This window comes from Ruditapes philippinarum, unplaced genomic scaffold (assembly GCF_026571515.1).
Source record: "Ruditapes philippinarum isolate M1 unplaced genomic scaffold, ASM2657151v2 ctg1573_1_1_1_1, whole genome shotgun sequence".
Classification (NCBI taxonomy): Eukaryota; Metazoa; Mollusca; class Bivalvia; order Venerida; family Veneridae; genus Ruditapes; species Ruditapes philippinarum.
Window position 1 is genome coordinate 418,356 of NW_026862214.1, and position 20,897 is coordinate 439,252.

A 20,897-nucleotide genomic window follows, 5' to 3' on the forward strand; every position below is an offset into this window, starting at 1 on the left:
AAGTTAAATTAAAACAGCGTTTTAATAAATAAACAATGTTAAAAGCAATAAGATTCCAAGTTACTGTATGTATGAGAATCTAAATTCAAACTATTAATCCTGTGATTCTAATAAAGAATTTGAGTATTCAAACATGTAAATAAAGGTTATTTTGTTTGCATTTTCAGACGATGACGGGGACGGTTAAATTGACGAGGACTGTGTAAAATCATTTCCATGTATTTCTCCATTTTACCTTTGTATTTGTAAAACAGTCATATTCTAGTGTCAACGTCAAAAATTATGGTTTTACACATTTACGTTTAAAAATCAACAACCAATAAACTGTCTTAAGTCATAGTCATATTTTTGTTTTAGAAAGAATTACTAAATCATCTGTATATAACAGTAAAATATTCAAACATGTATACCTATATCTTAAAAGCCCGTTTAGTATTTTTTTTAGAAATCGTTTAGAAGTAGCACACAGGAAAGGGGTAGGACTATCCCATTTGTACACACCAAATTTTTTTTCTTACGTTTTTGTTCTGAAGAAGAGTACAGTCATGTTTAGAGTTTGTAAAAGGAGACCAACGTCACCAATTTGAGCAAGGTTCATTCATGAATTTTCTAAAGGCTTTTGTAAGTTATATCTAACTTACATGAAAAAACTTATTATCTTTCAGCAAATGTGAAATTAGTCCATGTGAAACAAAAATATTGTGTCATCGTCTAAAATCATGATTTAATACGTTACGTTTTAAAATTTACGTCCAGATTCAGTGTCTTAATACAATTCATAGGTATATTTCACACGTATACACATGAAGATTGAATATTGATCTAAGTAATCGCTATGGATTCGCTTTCTGTATTTTAGCTAAAAAATCATAACATTTCTATTTTAAATCACATAGCAAGTAACCCGAATTTATCTACAACAAAAACTGACACAACCGCGCCAGCAGCAACAACACTGACAACAACAACGCCGACACCATCAAAAACAACAACAACAACCCAAACAACGACGACAAAGCAAACGACATTACCACCTGCATCAGCGACATCTCCTGCTGTAGCTACTTTGTCCGTGGCTCATATATCTTCAACAAACACTCCACAAAATCAAACTACTGGTTCGTATAAAAAGCTAGAATTTTTCAGCCATAGAATTTTATTTCCATTTTTACCTCCTGTGGAATTTATCAGTTTAACATTTGCAAGTATTAGTTTGAGTATTTAAAGCGCCAAATTTATTTTCAGGTCCACTAGTTGATAAAACAAGAGCTGTTCTTAGTGCCTGATAGTAAAAGAGCCTTGATAATGTAAAATTTTCTGAGTTATCAACAGGTTGGGGTCATAATGTTGAACAAATGTGCAAAGTTTCAAAGCCATATGTCGATGGACATATTTGAGTTATTACAAAAACTTAAACATCAATTTTAACTCAAAAAGAGGCATAATTCTGTCAGAATGCTTGATAAAGTTACCTCCTCCTGTCTAAAAGTTGGGTTTATAATGATTAACAAATGTGCACAATTTCAAAGCCATATATAAATGGACTTTGAAAATATTTGAGGTATTACAGGCTGGGGTAATGATGTTGAACAAGTGTGCAAAGTTTCAAAGCCAAATGTCAATGGACTTTGTAAATAATTGAGGTATAACAAAAACTTTAACAGAAGTGTTTACGCCGATGCTCAGGTGACTTCAATTGCTCTACTGTTTCTTTGTGAATAGTCGAGCTAAAAACGAAAACGACGTGGGCGTCGGTTCAACAGGTTTGATTGATTAAATGTCTGTCCATAGAAAATAGCTTCAATGCTAACAATGTTATTACAATAAAACTTTATATGAGGATATTTATTAATGAATTCAGGTTACCAATCAAAGGGGTAAATGTCAAGGTCATTTAGTGTAGGTCCTATGTGAGTTAATTAAGTACTAAGAAAAGTAGAGCGCGATGATCCTCGGAGACATGCTTTCTTATAGTGCATAAACATTTATATATTTACACTTTAAAAACGCCAGTGTTAATTTCAATTTACTTTACGATTTCTTGTAAATGTCTATGTAATCTCTGTAATGTTGTTTTTTATCTTTATACCAGCAATTACCGTGGACACCCTCAGCGCAATCGCACAACAGACTTCCGTTTCTCTCCAAAATGCGATTGAGTGTTCTCCTGGGGTCCATACCTCTCACGAGGCGTTGCTTCTTACAGACTGTTCAGTAACACAAAGTCCAGCGCTATGGAAACAGGGCTCTAATGTAGGTACTTTATACTTCAGATGTCCGTTGCAGATTTACCTTTTTTCATTTCATTCATGTAATTGCATGATTGAATAAAACAGTAATTGATTGTGTTCTGACATTATCAGACAGTTAACTTTTAAGTTGACAAGAATGTTTTAAGGTGTTATGTAATGTTTTGATTTTTTTAATATTTAAGAATCATCGTCAAATCAATCTGTTTAGACATGAATGCCAGAAAAATAAACACAAAATAAGTTTTCTAGAATTTGCAAAATCAAACCTTGCCGCGGAAACATTTAAGAATGTAACGAGGAGTTTTTTGTTTGTTTGTTTGGTTTTACGTTGTACAAACACTGCCAAGATCATATGGCTATGACGAATTTCTATAATAATTCACATGCCGTACCTAACCGCTATTTGACAATACAGATAATGTCTGAATATATAGTCACTTTTTGACAAGACAGGTTATGTCTGGGTGTACTTTTTCAAATGTTATACCTTACTACACAAACACCTCTGATATTTAGTTATACACTGGTAGGTTATATCTGCATGTAAAGTTCAAATGTCATGCCTTATTTCAAAACATTATTGCTTTTTGATAATATACAAGCTGGAATGTCCATATAATGTAGGTAAAATGTCATACCACACGACCGTACAAATAATGTTCTGGTTAAATGATATACTATACTATTTAGTTATGTCTGCACGAAAAGTTTAAATAACATACCATTCACACAAACAATATCTGTTTAATGACATATTATAAGGTTACTAGTTTCATTCCCAAACCGTAATACACAAAAATATTGTAGTTTTATGGCATACTAGTAGGTTATATCTGCATGAATTAGTTCTAATGTCATACTCTAGAAAACAAACACAATCGTTATTTAATAACACAGGTTATGTATGCATGTAGTTCAAATGCCATGCCTAACACAAACAATGTTGTTATATAATAATACAGGTTATGTCTGCATGTAGTTCAAATGCCATGCCTAACACAAACAATGTTGTTATATAATGATACAGGTTATGTCTGCATGTAGTTCAGATGCCATGCCTAACACAGATAATGTTGTTATATAATAATACAGGTTATGTCTGCATGTAGTTCAAATGCCATGCCTCACACAAACAATGTTGTTATATAATAATACAGGTTATGTCTGCATGTAGTTCAAATGCCATGCCTAACACAAACAATGTTGTTATATAAATGATACAGGTTATGTCTGCATGTAGTTCAAATGCCATGCCTAACACAAACAATGTTGTTATATAATAAAACAGGTTATGTCTGCATGTAGTTCAAATGCCATGCCTCACACAAACAATGTTGTTATATAATAATACAGGTTATGTCTGCATGTAGTTCAAATGCCATGCCTAACACAAACAATGTTGTTATATAATAATACAGGTTATGTCTGCATGTAGTTCAAATGTCATACCTAACACAAACAATGTTGTTATATAATGATACATGTTATGACTGCATGTAGTTCAAATGTCATACCTAACACAAACAATGTTGTTATATAATAATACAGGTTATGTCTGCATGTAGTTCAAATGTCATGCCTAACACAACCAATGTTGTTATATAATGATACAGGTTACGTCTGCATGTAGTTCAAATGCCATGCCTAACAAAAACAATGTTGTTATATAATGATACAGGTTACGTCTGCATGTAGTTCAAATGTCATGCCTAACACAAACAATGTTGTTATATAATAATACAGGTTATGTCTGCATGTAGTTCAAATGTCATGCCTAACAAAAACAATGTTGTTATATAATGATACAGGTTACGTCTGCATGTAGTTCAAATGCCATGCCTAACACAAACAATGTTGTTATATAATAATACAGGTTATGTCTGCATGTAGTTCAAATGCCATACCTAACTACACACCGATTGCTGCCTTCGATCATGGCCAGTATTCATCGATAGGGAGTTTGTCTGGAATATTTCTAGGTTGCACCGGTGATGGTTTCAAGGTATGTTACCACATAATATAATACAGTTACCTAAAACTATTTAAAACAATTGAAGCATTGTGAAGTAAAACAAGTTCATGTAAAATATTTTTAGGTGGAATTTACGTCGCACCAACACAGCTTTGGTAATATGGTGTTATCCCAGATTTACTGCTCAGTTGTCCTCCGTTCATTTTAAGGCACGAATGGGCATCGGAGTAGCATCATCGACATACCGTAAGCAAACTAGATAGCTTTCACACATGAACGGACCGTAAATCACTCTCGGGATTCGAACCAATAGCGTAAAAAGACAGACAGTTTGAAGTCAACGACTTTAACCAATCAACACGGACGCCTCTTGAGGTAATTAGATATCATTCATCCGTCGTATCTTATTAGGAATAACAAAGCAACAACAACAACACCACCACCAACAACAACAGTAACACAAAAGCAAGAAAATATACTCATATCATGTGACCCTAAATTATATTATCATAGAGAAAGTTGATTCAAAACAAAAGCACATACTTCTCAAATTGATTTGAAATACTGTTATAATGACACTTATAGCACATCACCAGGCATATAGCTACCTATACATTTCCAGGCATAGCTACCTTTACATCACCAGGCATAGCTACCAGTACATCACCGGGCATAGCTACCTATACACATGCGATTTCTCAAATTGATTCAAAATAATTTTATAATGGCACTTATAGCACAACATCAGACACAACTACCCATACTTCTCAAATAAATTTATAATACATGTACTTTTATCATCGCAACTATAGCAACCACCTAACATAGCTACCTATACACATGTACTTCTCAAATTGGTTTTAAATAATTTTATAATGGCACTATAGTGTGCCACGTGACAAAGCTACACAGACTTTCCCCAATGGATTTATAATACTTCTAGAATGGCAACTATAACTTGCACCGAAACTAAACTATCAATATTTCTCCAATTGTTTTTATAATAACACTTTTACAAAGGAAACCATAGCACGCCACAACACTCCTCTGGATCCTCATGTGCCTATAAGGGTAACACATTTGAAGCAGTCCAATTTAAACAAGTCAAAGGACCAAAGAGGATGCATTGATGCTATGGGTCAGTGTCTTGTCTTAGGTTTTTGTGATGATATATAGAGATAATAGAGTATAAATGCACAGCAATAAAATTATATGATCTTTTTTTCCAAGGTGGCAGTACAGATCTGCGGACAAACACCTTTTATTGCCGAGTTACACCTTGGTGGAAGTAACACACAAAATCCAAATATGTATTTTACGATATCATAGACACAACACACAGTTTGTTTTACTTGAAATAAAATACGAGAATGAAGCACGTATTTTTGTATTTATTTTTTATTATAGTTCTCTTACTTAAATGATATTATTATATTTTACACCAGCACTTCTTTTTATACGAATTATACTTAATAGAATTACAGAAAGGTTCAATATTATTTTTGCTAATCAGTTACAATACATTACGTCCTTTTTGTATTTTTCGATCGCAGATAAGGAAATACAATGCTGACATTCAATCTCTGGCACAGAATTTCACGACAAACGTAACAAGTAGTTTTCAAAACAGCTAAAACTAGAGATGCAAAAGAAAGAAACATTTTTATTTTGTATCCAACAAATTACACTGCATTCAAAGTTTAAAAGTAGCGTTGGCTTATAGAATTGTCATTAAATGCACAATCACAAATTACGCGGATGAATATCATTTTAATCAATGAAAATGCTTATTTTAGCGATGACAATTACCGAATACTTCAGAGCGTATAACACAAATCTGACTGTCGAGTAGTGGAATATATACTTGTTTGACTGTTTTTTCCCTAAATTATTTACATCAGTGTTAAACAACAAGTTTATCGTGAACAAAACACCACGAAATTAATAAGGATTACAAACCTGAAATGTAAATTCTAAATTTAGAATAATTTGATTTAAGTCAAGCTGTCTTCGTATAACTTCCCCGTGGTGCAGGGGTAACGCGCTCGTTTAAGATGTGAGAGGTCTTGCGTTTAAATCCCAGTCGAGGCAACTATTTTTTAAGTGTCTTTTTTAAGGAAGTAGCCACGATATGCAAGGATAAAGTGGGCTTGTCATAAAAAATGAACATAAATGGTTTTTGATGCAACTCTAGTCATGCAAAATTCCGTATGTATCAAACTCAAATTCAAAAGTCGCTGCATCTCGGTTCCCTGTAAGATGAATTATAGTTCATTAAAATAAACTTTTACAGGAAAATACATACAGATATACAGTACGATTTAGATTGCAAAGATCAGAAAATACCACAGAGCTTGCAGCCCTTTGATTAACATGAATTCTTGTTACTCTCTTAGATAGATATCATTTTGTGGAGCATGCGTGTACTGCCTTAAGAGAACGTAGAGGGGCAGGGGGATAGTCTCTTATCAAACGTGGTCCATAACGGGAAATGAGATTAAGTTTATGTATACATTTCATTTAAGTCAGTCTTTGTCCTAATGTTATTTTTGGTATTTTTTTATAAATATTACGTTTTGAGCTTTGCAATGTCTTTCTTTTAATACAGTGTATAGAAAGTCTGACAAATCTTTTTTATTAATGTGTTTTTGCATCTCTTTTTTCAAGGAATTCAATTTAACTTGTGAGTTTCAATTATTCAGTAAATTATTCAGTTAAAGTACAGACAATGTACGTTCTTCAAAATACGCCATTAGAAAGGAGGAAAGTCGGCTTAGGTTTAATTGAACTATATAAAAAACTAAACTACTCATTTCCAATTCTTAAATATTTGCACCATCAGTTAAACGGAAGTCAACTTAAAGCTCTTGTCTGGGCTTGGTTTGCCCTTGAAATAAGCAGAAACTCCGAATTCAATTACGAAAAATCGGCCTTTTGTACTTTCGGTTTCTACTACCTTACGTGGATTGATCAAAACTTTCTTGGCCTGATATACTTCCGATAGTCAAAGAACCCAACTTAAGGTCTTACCTTTCAATATAATCGCCCTCTAAATCAATGCACTTTACCCACCTGTGCTCCAACTTGTTTAACTCTTCAAATAGAACTCTCTATTTTGGTCGTCAAAGAACTCATAGTCAGCCTCCTTGACACCTTCATTGCTTCCAAAACGTCTACCACGAAGCTCGGTCTTCAGTTTCGGAAACAGATAGAAGTCGGAGGGGGCCAAGCCCGGAGAATATGCTGGATAGGGAAGAATTTCAAAGCCGCAGTCAGTTGCAGCAGCCATCGCAACTTTGGATGTTTGAGCTGGCGCATTGCCGTGCAGGAGCAGAACGCCTCGAGTCAGCTTGCCCCTCCTTTTACGCGCGATTTCTTGACGTCTCAATTCGTCAGCATAGTACGTACCGTTTATGGAACGACCTTGCGGCCAGGGTGCTTCCACTGCATGCTCTGTTTTTGGATTCTTGATCGAAGTGATGGACCCATGTTTCATCCTGAGGTACGATCCGGTAGAAAAAATAAGGATCATCCTCGTAGCGAGGCTAAACATATCTTAAAATGTCAAGCCTGGTCCGTTTTTGGACGTCAGCTAACTGTCTAGGGACCCATCTAGCGAAACCTTTGACATGCCATAGTCAGAATTGCCTGAACTGACCCAAAGCTTATACCCACTTCCCTACCAATGCTTCGCATATTTTTACAGTGCTATAGGAAGGGGACTCCTCCCGAAGTCTATCCATGAAGTCTTCATGAATTTCCTTGGGGGACATCCCTTTTCTTCCAGAAGTACTTGAAAAATTATTGACAATTGCAGACTCCGTGATCTGTTAAACTGTTCCGTAATAGAAAAACGCCTGGAGCAATCAGTCGACACATTTTGCAACTTGAATAAAATATTTTTTTTTACACTTTGGATTCGGATAATCTTATAGCTTCCAACCAAACGGCATCAAAATATATTATGTATAGATATAAATTAAATTTAGATATTTTATATTGTTCCTTTAAAATATCAGATTCGGAACTGCCTCGCCAATTATCTATAATAACCTCGAAAACAAAACGGATTGAAAGTAGTTCTATCACGTGGTTTCAGATGTAAACAGAAGCAAAGATAATGTAAAACGAATATATACATTTGACATCCAAAAGAAAAGTAATGTCTGTTTCGGTATTCTTATGATTGAAAGTATGTCTGACAACAATTTGTAATTTAAGTACGCCCACTGATGTACAGTTTTTAACAAATCCGACTAAATGTCAACAGGTAGGTTTTTTTGTACTTTCGGTTTCTACAACCATAATAGATATATAGATAATGTAAAGTTTGCTGTTGTACCTATGAATTCACTTATTTCAGGTAGACTTTTACTACATATATTGGAAATAAACTTGTCAACAACTCCCAGCATTAAATTACAATTCGTTTACATGTTAAATTTCTTAGCGTAGGTTAGACCGAAATACCGCATCCGTTCTGTGTATTCATACTATTGTGTTCAAGGTCATTATCCGAAGACTAACGGAAATGGCCGAGTAGTTGCGATTGTAAAATATCAAAATAAGTCAATGCATTTTGAAAATGATATTAAAAAAGTTTTGGACATATAACGCGGTACTGTAGTTGTTTAAAACTATATGTCCCTATACGATGATATTAACCTAGTAACTCTACAAACGTCACGATTTTTTCCTTATCTAGGGTCGTTCAATTACGACGCTACCTTGTCGCAAACCGTCTACAGGCTTCTAAGTATTATCTGATTACAAAATCAGTGCAACAATGGTTCCTCTACTCCAAGGTAAAAACCTTTGTGTTTATATAATAATTGAAAAATAAATTTGCATGTTACTATTTAAGGCCACAATATGTTTCATACGAGTCCGTTTTTCTCATTTTTGCTACATGATATACATTAGAGTTATATTATTTCGATGTGTCTTTGTTTGTTTTGCTTGAGATGGAAAGAAAACAACAATTTTACGTTAGGTCGGATGGTAGTTTTCCAACACGGATGCATTGAAAACGACTGCCATTTAGATGATATGAACGTTATAGACAGTTCTCTAAGTTAAAGTCACACAACTGGGTGACATGAGTTAAACGTCTGGATGATAAGACTACCGTTAAATCTGCCTGCACATTTTTCGATCTTGTTTATATAAGTTCGGTTTTACGTCGCACAGAGACAGTTAAGGTCACATGGCGACTTTCTAGCTTTACTTGTGAAAAAAAAAAAAAAAAAAAAAACACATCAGGTGGCCCTCCGTGCATTATTTCAGGCGCAAACGGGCAACTATGTGGAAGCACCGGCTTTTCATAAGCTAAGTGCATAGCTTCCTTACATGAAAAAATCAAATGTTCTGGTCTTTAACTCTAATGGTTGTTTAAATAGTGAGACTCAACTTGGTATTTCTCTGAAATTCTTTAAACATTTAAACATTTCATTAAAAAAGAGATGACTAAAATTGACATTATTCTTTTACAGTGTCTGTTTTAATTATATTCCTACACTTTGAACAGTGCACCGCTCCTGGCAGCCGTAAGTTTATTTTCTTGGACCAAGTTTAATGTATATTTTGTTTAGGACAATTTGTACTGTACACGCACCAAATTTAATTTATATCTGACATAATTAAAATACAAGTTTAAATACAGGGCTATGTTTCATAGAAAGTCCGAAGTACATCCTAAGTCCTAGTACTTATGACAAACTATATGACTAACATAAGACACTTTCAGTAAGTATTTTTATCTTACGTAAAAGTTTTAGACTTTTATTTAATCTATTTTCCTGAGAATAATACAGTGACATGCACTCCAACCTGCCGTGTGTTAATGTTCATATCCATAGCTATTCACAGTGTCCTCACACAATAGTCATAAGTTAGGACACTTTCTTTGAACAAAAAAAAAATGTCTCAGTTTTTGGTCTTTTCTAGACATATTTTAGATCTAGGATTTTCCATGAAACGCCACCCAGAAACTTATGATAGGAAGATATAAATCTAACAAAAATAGAAATAATTACACAATGTTAAAAGAATCTGAAAATGTTTGCCAAGACCGTTCTGTCATGTGACACCGCAGGTAAAGTTTTTTTTGAAAAGACAAATTTACCAAATAAAATATGGGGACAAAGAAATAGGGAGCAACGTGAACTGAACTCAGCCTCCGATAACATTTCACTTCAAAGAATCACCACCGGGAAAACTATCAGTAGTACACGGAATAGGAATGAGGAAATGTCACGTTTTATAACAATGTTTGTTAACAACTGAAAATGTATTGCCATTGATAAAATATGTACACGTTGAGATTTTACCGAGCCTCCATATCACAAATATAGTAAAAGCCTCCAAAACACATAAAACACATATATAGTAAAAGCCTATAAAACACTCATATAGTAAAAGCCCCCAAAACACTCATATAGTAAATGTGACAATAATATGTCACTGTGTTGCACATTGAAGAAGGTCTAGTAAATAGGAATCTTAAATATGAATCAATTGAAAATGAGTCGCGAAAATATGTTACATACTTGCCGGAACGTGAAAATAAATGTTAAGCATTGTTGCCATTCAGATGGGCTTGAGACTTGTGAACATCACTGTAGTGAACATGGACATTGTGTAAAAGTGCATGCTTCGACTTACAAGTGCCAATGTCACCATGGATGGGAAGGGACTGACTGTTCGCACGAAATAATTGGTAATTACGTGAATTTTACTGCGACTGTTTAGTATATGGCGGCCAATACTAGAAGCCCGATTAATAATTCTATCATTTTCTTATTTCTTTGTTTGCCTTCCTGGAACACTGATTTTTATGCTTGTTGATACTGTTTTTGTTCTTAAAACATAATATTAATTACAACGGTAGTAGAAAATGCATTTAAACGTCTCTTTGATCCGTTTTTAAAATATCTGGCTCATTATGAAACATCTAGTGTTAACTTTTACAACAGTATAAAATTGATTGTTTGGCGACAAATTCTTATATTGCTAGATTACAAATTGGCGGCATAGCCACAATGTGTATGAATGTAAGGCAATGCGAAACTCAGTATGTGACGATCTATGAAAACTCGTATTGCAATTTAACAACACAGAGGATTAGGTTTACAGAATGACCTCATTTGAAAGCCATGAATATTCTACTGAATGTAGAGCGATCCAAACCTACTCATTATTTGGATTTTCCTAAAATTTATCAACAACAAATTCTAAAATTCAAAATGCCATGAAAATAACCAAGTAGAGCTATAATATGTACTTACCTTTGTCACCAGTACTGTATGTGTAGGCAATCCGAATCTAATGCAATCCAAATATAAATCAGTCCGAATCTACTCTAATCCGAATCATGAATTGTCTATATTATATCACAATAAAATCAAAATGATATGTCATTTATGTTTTCTTGGAGAGTAGAATCAGTTTATAATTTTTTTTCAATAATTAGTAACTGCGTGTCAGAAAATAATTGTCCCAAGTGATCCAGAAGTACTAAAATTACGAAGATTCATAAGGTGATTCTTATTCCACGCTTCATTTCAGTATTAATGCTATTATATTGAGTGTATGTATATTGTCTTCAAGTAATGTTTCTTATTTTACTTCAATTTGTTGGAAATACACTTGTGCAAAGGTATACGCCTAAAATAATTGTATTACAGTGATTGTCCATGTCTTTATAGGATAGCACTTGTACATTACACAAATGCCGCACGCTTTTTAAAAAAAAAATGCTATATGATACGCAAATTTTCTCCATCCACTATTTGAGTTACTTATATGACTTCAAAGGCATACATATGATATCAATGTAGAATCACTTTATCTTCAGCTTCCGGTGCATACTCTCTTTCTGAGTGCCATGCAAAATGCAGTAGCCATGGACACTGTGTACATCATCATACTGGTCATGGGTATATTTGTCAATGTGACTCAGGATGGCACGGCTCGCACTGTACACTGGAAAATACAAGTTAGTGAAATAGTAGATAACTAACCAATTCGAAATAACATTTCTACCAAAACGCACATGCACAAATACAACCAGCAAAAAGAAAATTCAAAACACATGTTCGAATATGATGTTATTAACATAGCGCCAATACATATACCGGTAGTTTAAATTCGATGATTTTTACACATATATACCAATGCCTGTTTTTTTCCAAGGTACTCACTTGTTAATCATACATAACAAATTATAAAAGTTCTAGAAAATGTCAATCCATAATGTAAGAGGGCGTATCAATTACGTCAGACTGCTTTCAATTTAATGTTTACAATCGGTCCCTGAAATAGTTTAAACCAAATTACTCGGAATAATGAATAACGCTGAAATATGAGGCGAGATTTTAGTAAAAGAATTGTTATAAGAATATTTGAATATTTTACATGTTTGCTGTCAAGTACTCTTCTAGAATATATCACATTAGGTTGTAAGGTCCTATATCATAATAAGGTCATAATAAGGTCAATTTGAAGATACCACTATAATAACCCTAATATTATATTTCTATAATTTCAGCGTCCACGTCTCAACTTCAAGACCATTGTCAAGGACACTGTGGCAGCCATGGGAAGTGTGTACAATATAATCTTCATACTAGTCTCTTTGGTATTTCTACTAGGTATAGTTGTCAGTGTGAGGCAGGTTGGCATGGAACTCACTGTACCATGCAATATTCATGTGAGTTACTATTCATAAACTTTATTTGTTTCTACGTTTTCCTACGAAATCTAAACTGATATAATTATTTGTTTGAATTGATGAAGATTTTAATATACATCAATACCTCTTGCATGTGCTGTCAACCACCCCCCCCCCCCCCCCCCCCAAAAAAAAAAAAAACAAAAACAAAAACGAATGCATCCAAAAAATGCCATCCAGGAATTGAACTATTGATCACTGGCTTTTAAGCAAAATTATTACAACACAACATACTAGACCACTGAGTCCAACCGCATTTATCAGAGGTACCGGTGTCATTTATAGTAATACAGACAATAACTGGTTGCAAACCGTTCACGAGGTTTCATGGAATGTAAGAAATATATTGCTAGTATCGGTGTCTAGTCTGGACAGTTGTGTCTCATTCGTTTACCATAGCCCCCGATGCACGATACTTCAATAGTAAACACTCGTGATGGTACAATGTCCGATAGTGAAATTGCGATGGAAAGATGGTAAAATAGACATCACACCGCGTTTTCATCATCACATTACATTCACACACTTCACATCACATTCACACACTTCATACACTTTATACTGGCCATAGCTTTCGTAGATCGATCTCAGCGAGTTTGAGTATTCGGAGCAGAAGCGGTGGATAAAAATGGCCGTTTGTTGTTGTCGGTAAGTTTATGAATGAATTTTATCTTATGGTTTAACGTTTCACTGGAAACACCTTGTGAGACAGCATCCTACATATGTATTCTTCCAACTGATTACACGCACACGGTGCAATTCATTGCCATTTATGCAAAAACTTCTGTGCAGTTTGACAAAAGGTGGCCACTTATGCTTAATTTTGGTTAAAAACACGTACAAATGTGTGCAAAACGACCCCATGATTCACCGGCATCACATCGTATGGATGATACTTACGCAAAACAACCATATTTTGGAACTTTTGGAAATTGTTATAACTTGTTTATAAAAGAATTGAAAAAAAATGATTACAACACAGACGGGGTGGATTTGATTGCAAAGCTTCAAATTATTCTTAAAATCTTCAACTTTTTGCTCCACAGTCCCGCAATATTAATAGTTTTTTTTGGCGAGGATGCGAACAGCACGCTAACTAGCGCCATTTAACAATAAATATTTCGATTCGCGGCACGGCCGTATTACAATTAAATCTTAACTTTTTGCCCCCCCCGCTTATGAGCGTGTTTTTGCTCCTTGCCCCCGCCATTTTAACTTGTTAATTCTCGACTTTTCGCTTGGCAGGGTCCCGGGGCGAAACACGAAATGGCACAAATCAGCCACCAAACATATAAACATAATTAAAAATGTTAAATAATTACTCTGTTGGCTTGGCATTATGTTAGAAGATTATAACAGAAATATTTCAAGTGAAAATTCTTAGGGGTTCCCGAGCTCATTTTTCTGCACGTGAATTTAGCTTTTTTTTACTTGTTTGGTGTTATTTCAGGGGCAAATAATTTATATACAATGTATACGTTTAAAAAATCTTTTTTTCTTTTGTCATGTTTTCCAAAAAAAAAACAAAAACAAAAAACAAAAAAAAAACAACATTTAATTCCATCAAATATTTCTTTTACCTTTTTTTTTTCAATTTCATCAGAGGTACTTTAAATTCTTTAAAAATATACCATTTTTAAGACAATTTCCGCTGTAAAGATAAAATTTATATGAATTGGTGTTCTCAGTATGATAAAATAACACAATGACATTCAAAACTAAGATTGTTCTTCATATTCAAAAAATCATGTTCTTTTTATCTTTAGGAGTATCTGTTTTATATGTATGTATGGCAGAAACTTTGTTGAACCTGGAATTGACGGTCGTTTTCAGTCCCAGGTTGAACGTGTTGACTATTCTATGATAATACTGGCTTAAAGAATTTTCAATGGCGGAACTCGGACATCTATATGTATATATATAATCGTATTGTTTAAACACCAAATAAACACGTCTATCTGATGTCAAAGAAAGAAAACGGTTTTTCTCAATTAAAAAGTACATTATGTCAAGTTAAGCCCTCAACATAGGCATAAATGGTATCGGGCCTATCGCGTTGCAATTAAATACACCTCTGTCTGCGTTGTAATCATTTTTTGTCAATTCTTTTATAAACAGGCAATAAAAATTTCCAAAAGTTCCAAAAAATTGGTTGTTTTGTATCATCCACACGATGTGATGCCGTTGTATTTAAAAGTCGTTTGAAGTTGTTTTGCACTCATTTGTACGTGTTTTAACCAAACTGATTCAAAATTGGCGTCCCCTCGTCAAACTATACAGAAATGTTTGTATAAATGGCAATTAAACCGTGTGCGTTTAATAAGCTGAAAAAGTTCACATGTGGGCTCCTACCTCACTAGATGTTTCCAGTAAACATTAAAACATAAAACAAAAATTCAGTCATAAACGTATCGACAACAGCAATTTGACATTCTTATCCACCGCTTCTGCGACGAATATTCCACCACCGATGCGATGGACCCACCGCTTTTGAGAAAGCTATGGTCAGTGTGCTTTTAACTAAGTACCATCGTGCCCTTGCCTTTTTACTATTGTTACATTGTACGTTAAGTAAAAAGTCACTTGTCCAAACGAAACACCGTTAGTATATAGAAAATGCATTCAGGAAAAGTAACACTGAATCATTGCTTGTGGCATCGCATGTATAGTTAAGTAACATGTATATAGTCTTTATTTATGTCTTACTTATGGAACGGTTAAATGATTATCTTAAATATTTTCTGCTTTTTGTTACACTTTAAAAGAACGTAAAAAATTGCGTAAATTTGAATACAAAGTGTTTTTTTTGTTTTTTTTTGTATATAATTTTTACTTTGCAGCAAGCGGCACAGTGCAGTGTCACAATACGTATTGCGTGCACGGAGTTTGCGAGCATGGACATTATAGCTTCAGCTCAGATCATTGTAACTGTAATCATGGATGGCAAGGTCGGCATTGTGATCAACAAATAACAACAGGTATTTATTTTTGTTTTGTTTATTTTAAGAAAGAGATTACAGGGCTAATATAGATTATTGAGATAAATCTATGTAACTTAAATATGATATGTGTAGATGTATTTATTTTTGTTTGTTTTGATTGAGTTTTACATCACACCGACACAGTATATGTCGTATGGCGACGTTTCATCTTTCCTGGTGGAGGAAGACATCAGGGGCCGTTTTATCAACGTTTCATGTAGTTGAAATTTAATGCAAAACTGAATGACAAAATGAGATAAACGGAGATAAATGTAAATGTATATTTATTAAATAAATATAGATATGTGAGACAGATATAGATAAATGAGATGAATATAGAACATGAGATAAGGTAGATAAATGAGTAAATATAAAGAAGATAAAAAAGACAAATACAGATAAATGAGATTATTATCGAAAATGAGATAAAGATAGAAAGATGAGGTAACTATAGTTTAAGAGAATTAAGAGATTAATGTAGATAAAGAGAAATGAAATAAATAAAAAAAAAAAGAAAATGCTGCTGTATAAAAATGTTGATCAGTGGGCAGCGACATGGACTGGAAAAATGATTGTTTTGCTATATCTTCCTGATTATTGACCTACGTAACAGAAAGATTAACCTTCGAGACTGTACAAAGTGTTTATCCAGCTCTTACATTTCAATTTTCTGACAGTTTAGTCCGGAAAATTCAGATTCCAGTAACGTGTAGATCAATAAAAAGAAAATTGAAGAGGCTATCAATTCTGAACTCAAGTTTTGTTTTGTTTTTATTAATTAAAACTACAGCAATCACTAGAGGTGATTTATATCCCCACCAGCAACATTGACTGTTTGTAAAATAATTTGTCTGTTGACCTCTCCAGTAAAAGGAAATATCTTTTTCGACCTCACCAATACAAGGAAATATCTTTTTCACGCAGTCGCAGGACAAATATAATTAATTATTTATGTTGAACCAACGTAGTGGTTGAAACTATAATTTAAATATTTACACAGAGCAGAGCAAGTTTGATTTTACGAAAACGTTATAAAGATCCTGTATGTTGTCATTGAGGCTGCTACCACACTTTAGCGAAATTTTATAAATGTATATACAAAAAAAATGTAATTAAATACTTCTAAAACACTTTTCAAACATAGAAGAATATGTAAAATATGTAATGCAAATATTTTTCCACATTATATGGAATCATTGAAATAATGCATTCAATTCTTATTGAAAAAATTGACTTATACTTTATAGAAAATTTCTAATTTTACCTCCCTTTATTAACATGAAATGTAAATTCGGTAATATCTTTACAAATAATGCTTTTTGGAACTTACAATATTGATTAATCTTAATCTGAGCATTATATTTATGATATAAAATCATAAAAATATGTTACAGGATCTTTAAATGTTGTTGCTGAATAAAAAAAAAATAGAAAAAAATAAATAAAAAAAATGAAAGTGAAGGAACGATTTCATTGAACAAAACATCATTTCAAGTTATAGCAAATCATAATTGAAATTTGACACCAAGATGCACTCTTCTTTCGGAATAATGCATTTCATTAATTATATCATAGTTTGGAGACCTTTCTATTGAAAATGTATCAGAGTTAAATCGCATACCCATCAACGCACAGTGCCTTAAGGGATATAAAGCTACATGTATATATTACAGAAAGCTTATATAAAATGTATAAACAGTAACTTATATTAGCTCCATAATATTGTTGTCGATTCTCGAAAAAGTTAAAACTTAGAATGTTTCTGTTAAGTATCACACATATAAATATTGTTATTCTGTTATTATGCCTCCCTGTCTGTCGGTCGGTAGGTTCGTCGGTCCTTAGACAAAAAAATGGTTGCCGGTCAATAACTAAAGAACGTTTAGGCCTAGGAATTTCAAACTTGGTATGTTAATTGTTCTTATCGCATGGTTTGGAACTTTTCCTTTGTTCTTACTAACCCATTATACTCAGTACACTTCAACGAGCATTTCAAAACTGTATTGATATATAACAATACAGTTTTTTCATTGATTCATATAGGAAAAAAACTCGACTGTTATATATCGGTCGAGTTTTTTTCGCACCTGTTATATATCAATGCAGTTTTTTTTTCATAGAGGCTCCAATGGGGCACTGGTAACGACCATTCCCAGTAGCAAAAAAAAAATGGAATCAATAAAATAAAATAAATAAATAAATAAATAAATAAATAAATAAATAAATAAATAAATAAAATAAATAAATAAATAAATAAATAAATAAATAAATAAATAAATAAATAAATAAATAAAATGAATAATAGGTAAACAATGATAATTAATGAAATGAAATTTACTCTCATTTAATCAAAAAGGTACATCCGCTGAATGAATTATTTCCACTGAAAAAAGCCCTTTAATTAATATTGAATCAATATTGGTAACAGTTTACAATTCGCTTCTAACATTTGATGTCTCTTGTATATCTTTTTTTTGCGGCAGCGAAAACAACTGGAAAAACTGCCTTATCATGAATAGCGGTAATGTAGGTAACGATTTATTTATTTATTTCTATTACAAAAAAAAGAAAACATTATGCAATTGCGATAAAACAGTTATAGTATATGAAACTCGTTAGTTACGGGGGTATAACACTGGCTGGGGCGACATCTCGGGATGTTTCTGCAAAAAAAAATTGTCTCGGCCTAACGGCCTCGACATTTTTTTTAGCAGAAACACCCCTTGATGTCGCCCCAGCCAGTGTTATATCCTCGTAACTAACTCGTTTCATGTACTATAACTATTACATAACCAGAAGATGATCCGTGTCTGGGGTCAAGGGTAAAAGGTCAATGTCACATTAACCTTGTAGGTAAAAACGGTTTCCGATCAATAACTTGACAACCCATGGGACATGGGCCTTCAAACTGCATAGGTTCATTGGTCTTGGCCAGTAAATGACCCCTATTGATATTGAGGTTAAGGGGACAAAGGTCAAGGTAACATTGACCTTATAGGTAAAAACAGTATTCGATTAATAACATGACAATTCATCGGCTGTTGGCCCTCAAACTTTCTACTTATATTGTTCTTAGCAAGTAAATGACCACTTTTGATTTTGGTGTCAAAGGTCAAAGTCATATTGACCTTGCTAGTAAAAACGGTTTCCGATCAATAACATGGCAACTCATGTGCCCTTGGCCCTCAAATTGCATTTGTCTTTGCCAGTTGATGATCAGGGAGGGGTCAAAGGTTTAGGTTACATTGACATTGTAGGTCAGAACGATGTCATATCAATAACTGGACAACCAATGGACTCTTGACCTTCAACATTCACAGATGCATTGCTTTTGGTCAGAATAAGACCTTAATGGATTTTTGGAGTCAATGAGTAATAAGAGGTCAAGATCACATTGATGTTATAGGTAAAAACGCTTTCTTATCAATATCTCATTTAACCGGTAGCAATTTATTCAACAATAACAACAATAACAGCTCATGGACCCTCACCCTCAAACTTCACAGGTGCACTGGTCTTGGTCAGTAGATAACCCCTATTGATTTCAGGGTCAAAGTCTCATTGACCTTGTACCCGTCCCGATAACTCAACAACGCGAGTTGCCTTGGTAGATATTTTTATGAAACTAAAAATGATTTTGGCAGATCTACACATATTTCAAGGTCTAATGTAATATAACAAATCTGCTGTCAGTAAGGAGGCCTACACGATTCATAAAATTAATGCCTATATTTGGGAAGATTTGTGATAACTTTGTCATAAAATTGCTGCACGCAACTTTAATGGTCACAATTGCCTAGTGACCAGTCATGACCAGTAGATAAGACCTATTGTTTTTGGTTAATAGGTCAAAATCAGTCTTGATAACTAATAGGCTGTCGACAGGGGTGCATACATGTTTTACAAACATATCTTGTTTTAAGTCTGGTTTTAATTTTTGGTCTTTTTGCTTTTTAGGCAATTAACTACCTAATTTATTCCAAACCATCATTTTGGAATTATTCTTTTTCAAAATTTAAAATGTACGTTTTGCAGCAGATATGTAACTTGATACACTAGATACCGCGCTGTCTATTGGGGGAAAAATGGAAATAAGAACCGATTGAACCGGGTGATGCTCCCCGAGTAGGTTTTGGGCATAGAAATTATTAAAAATTAACAAAGGACAATAACTCAAAAAATAGGCAAGGCAGAGTTATGGCTTTTTGCACTGCCATTTGTATTAAATGAGATCTATCTACCTATAAAGTTTCGTGTTGATATCTCTTACAGTTTCAGAGTTATGTCCCGAATAAAGTTGAAAGTATAAAAATGAACAAAGGGCAATAACTCCAAAATCAGGCAAAGCAGAGTTTAGGTTCTTTAGCACTGCACATTTATCCAATAACATCTATCTACCTTTAAAGTGTATGCCTCTTATAGTTTTAGAGTTATGTCCCAGAAAAAGTGCAAAAATTAACAAAGGGGGATAACTCCAAAATTAGGCAAGACAGAGTTATGGTTCTTTAGCACTTCACATTTACCCAATGAGATCTATCTATCTACAAAGTTTTTGTTGATATCTCTTAGAGCTTTAGAGAAATGTCCCGGACAAAGTTCAAAGTGTAAAAATGAACAAATGACAATAACTCCAAAATTAAGCAAGACAGAGTTATGGTTCTTAAGTACTGCACTTCTACACGATGAGATCTATCTATCTACAAAGTTTATGTTGATATCTCTTATAGCTTTAGAGAAATGTCCCGGACAAAGTTCAAAGTGTAAAAATAACCAATTGACAATAACTCCAAAATTAAGCCAGACAGAGTTATGGTTCTTAAGTACTGCACTTCTACACAATGAAATATATCTACCTACAAAGTTTCATGTTGGTATCTGCTATAATTTTAGAGTTATGTCCCGGAAAAAGTTCAAAGTGTAAAAATAAACTAAGAGCAATACTTGTAAAAAGGCAAGGCAGT

At 33.6% G+C, this 20,897-nt stretch overlaps 2 protein-coding genes across 2 annotated transcripts; both read left to right on the top strand.

Moving 5' to 3' along the window:
- The first annotated feature begins 35 nt into the window (after positions 1-35).
- On the top strand, positions 36-5,594 carry LOC132718295 (spore coat protein SP65-like). Its single transcript, XM_060701985.1, has 5 exons — positions 36-65; positions 860-1,118; positions 2,093-2,253; positions 4,126-4,254; positions 5,455-5,594. The coding sequence occupies exons 1-5, from the start codon at positions 36-38 to the stop codon at positions 5,551-5,553; spliced, it is 678 nt and encodes a 225-aa protein (XP_060557968.1). The 3' UTR covers positions 5,554-5,594.
- Positions 5,595-8,933: 3,339 nt separating this feature from the next.
- Positions 8,934-15,933, top strand: LOC132718300 (teneurin-3-like; the record flags this gene model as incomplete). Its single annotated transcript, XM_060701992.1, is given in 6 exon segments — positions 8,934-9,029; positions 9,717-9,770; positions 10,817-10,942; positions 12,080-12,220; positions 12,773-12,934; positions 15,796-15,933. Coding segments are annotated over 6 exon segments (640 nt in total), but the record flags the coding sequence as incomplete, so codon positions are not given.
- Positions 15,934-20,897: the final 4,964 nt, after the last annotated feature.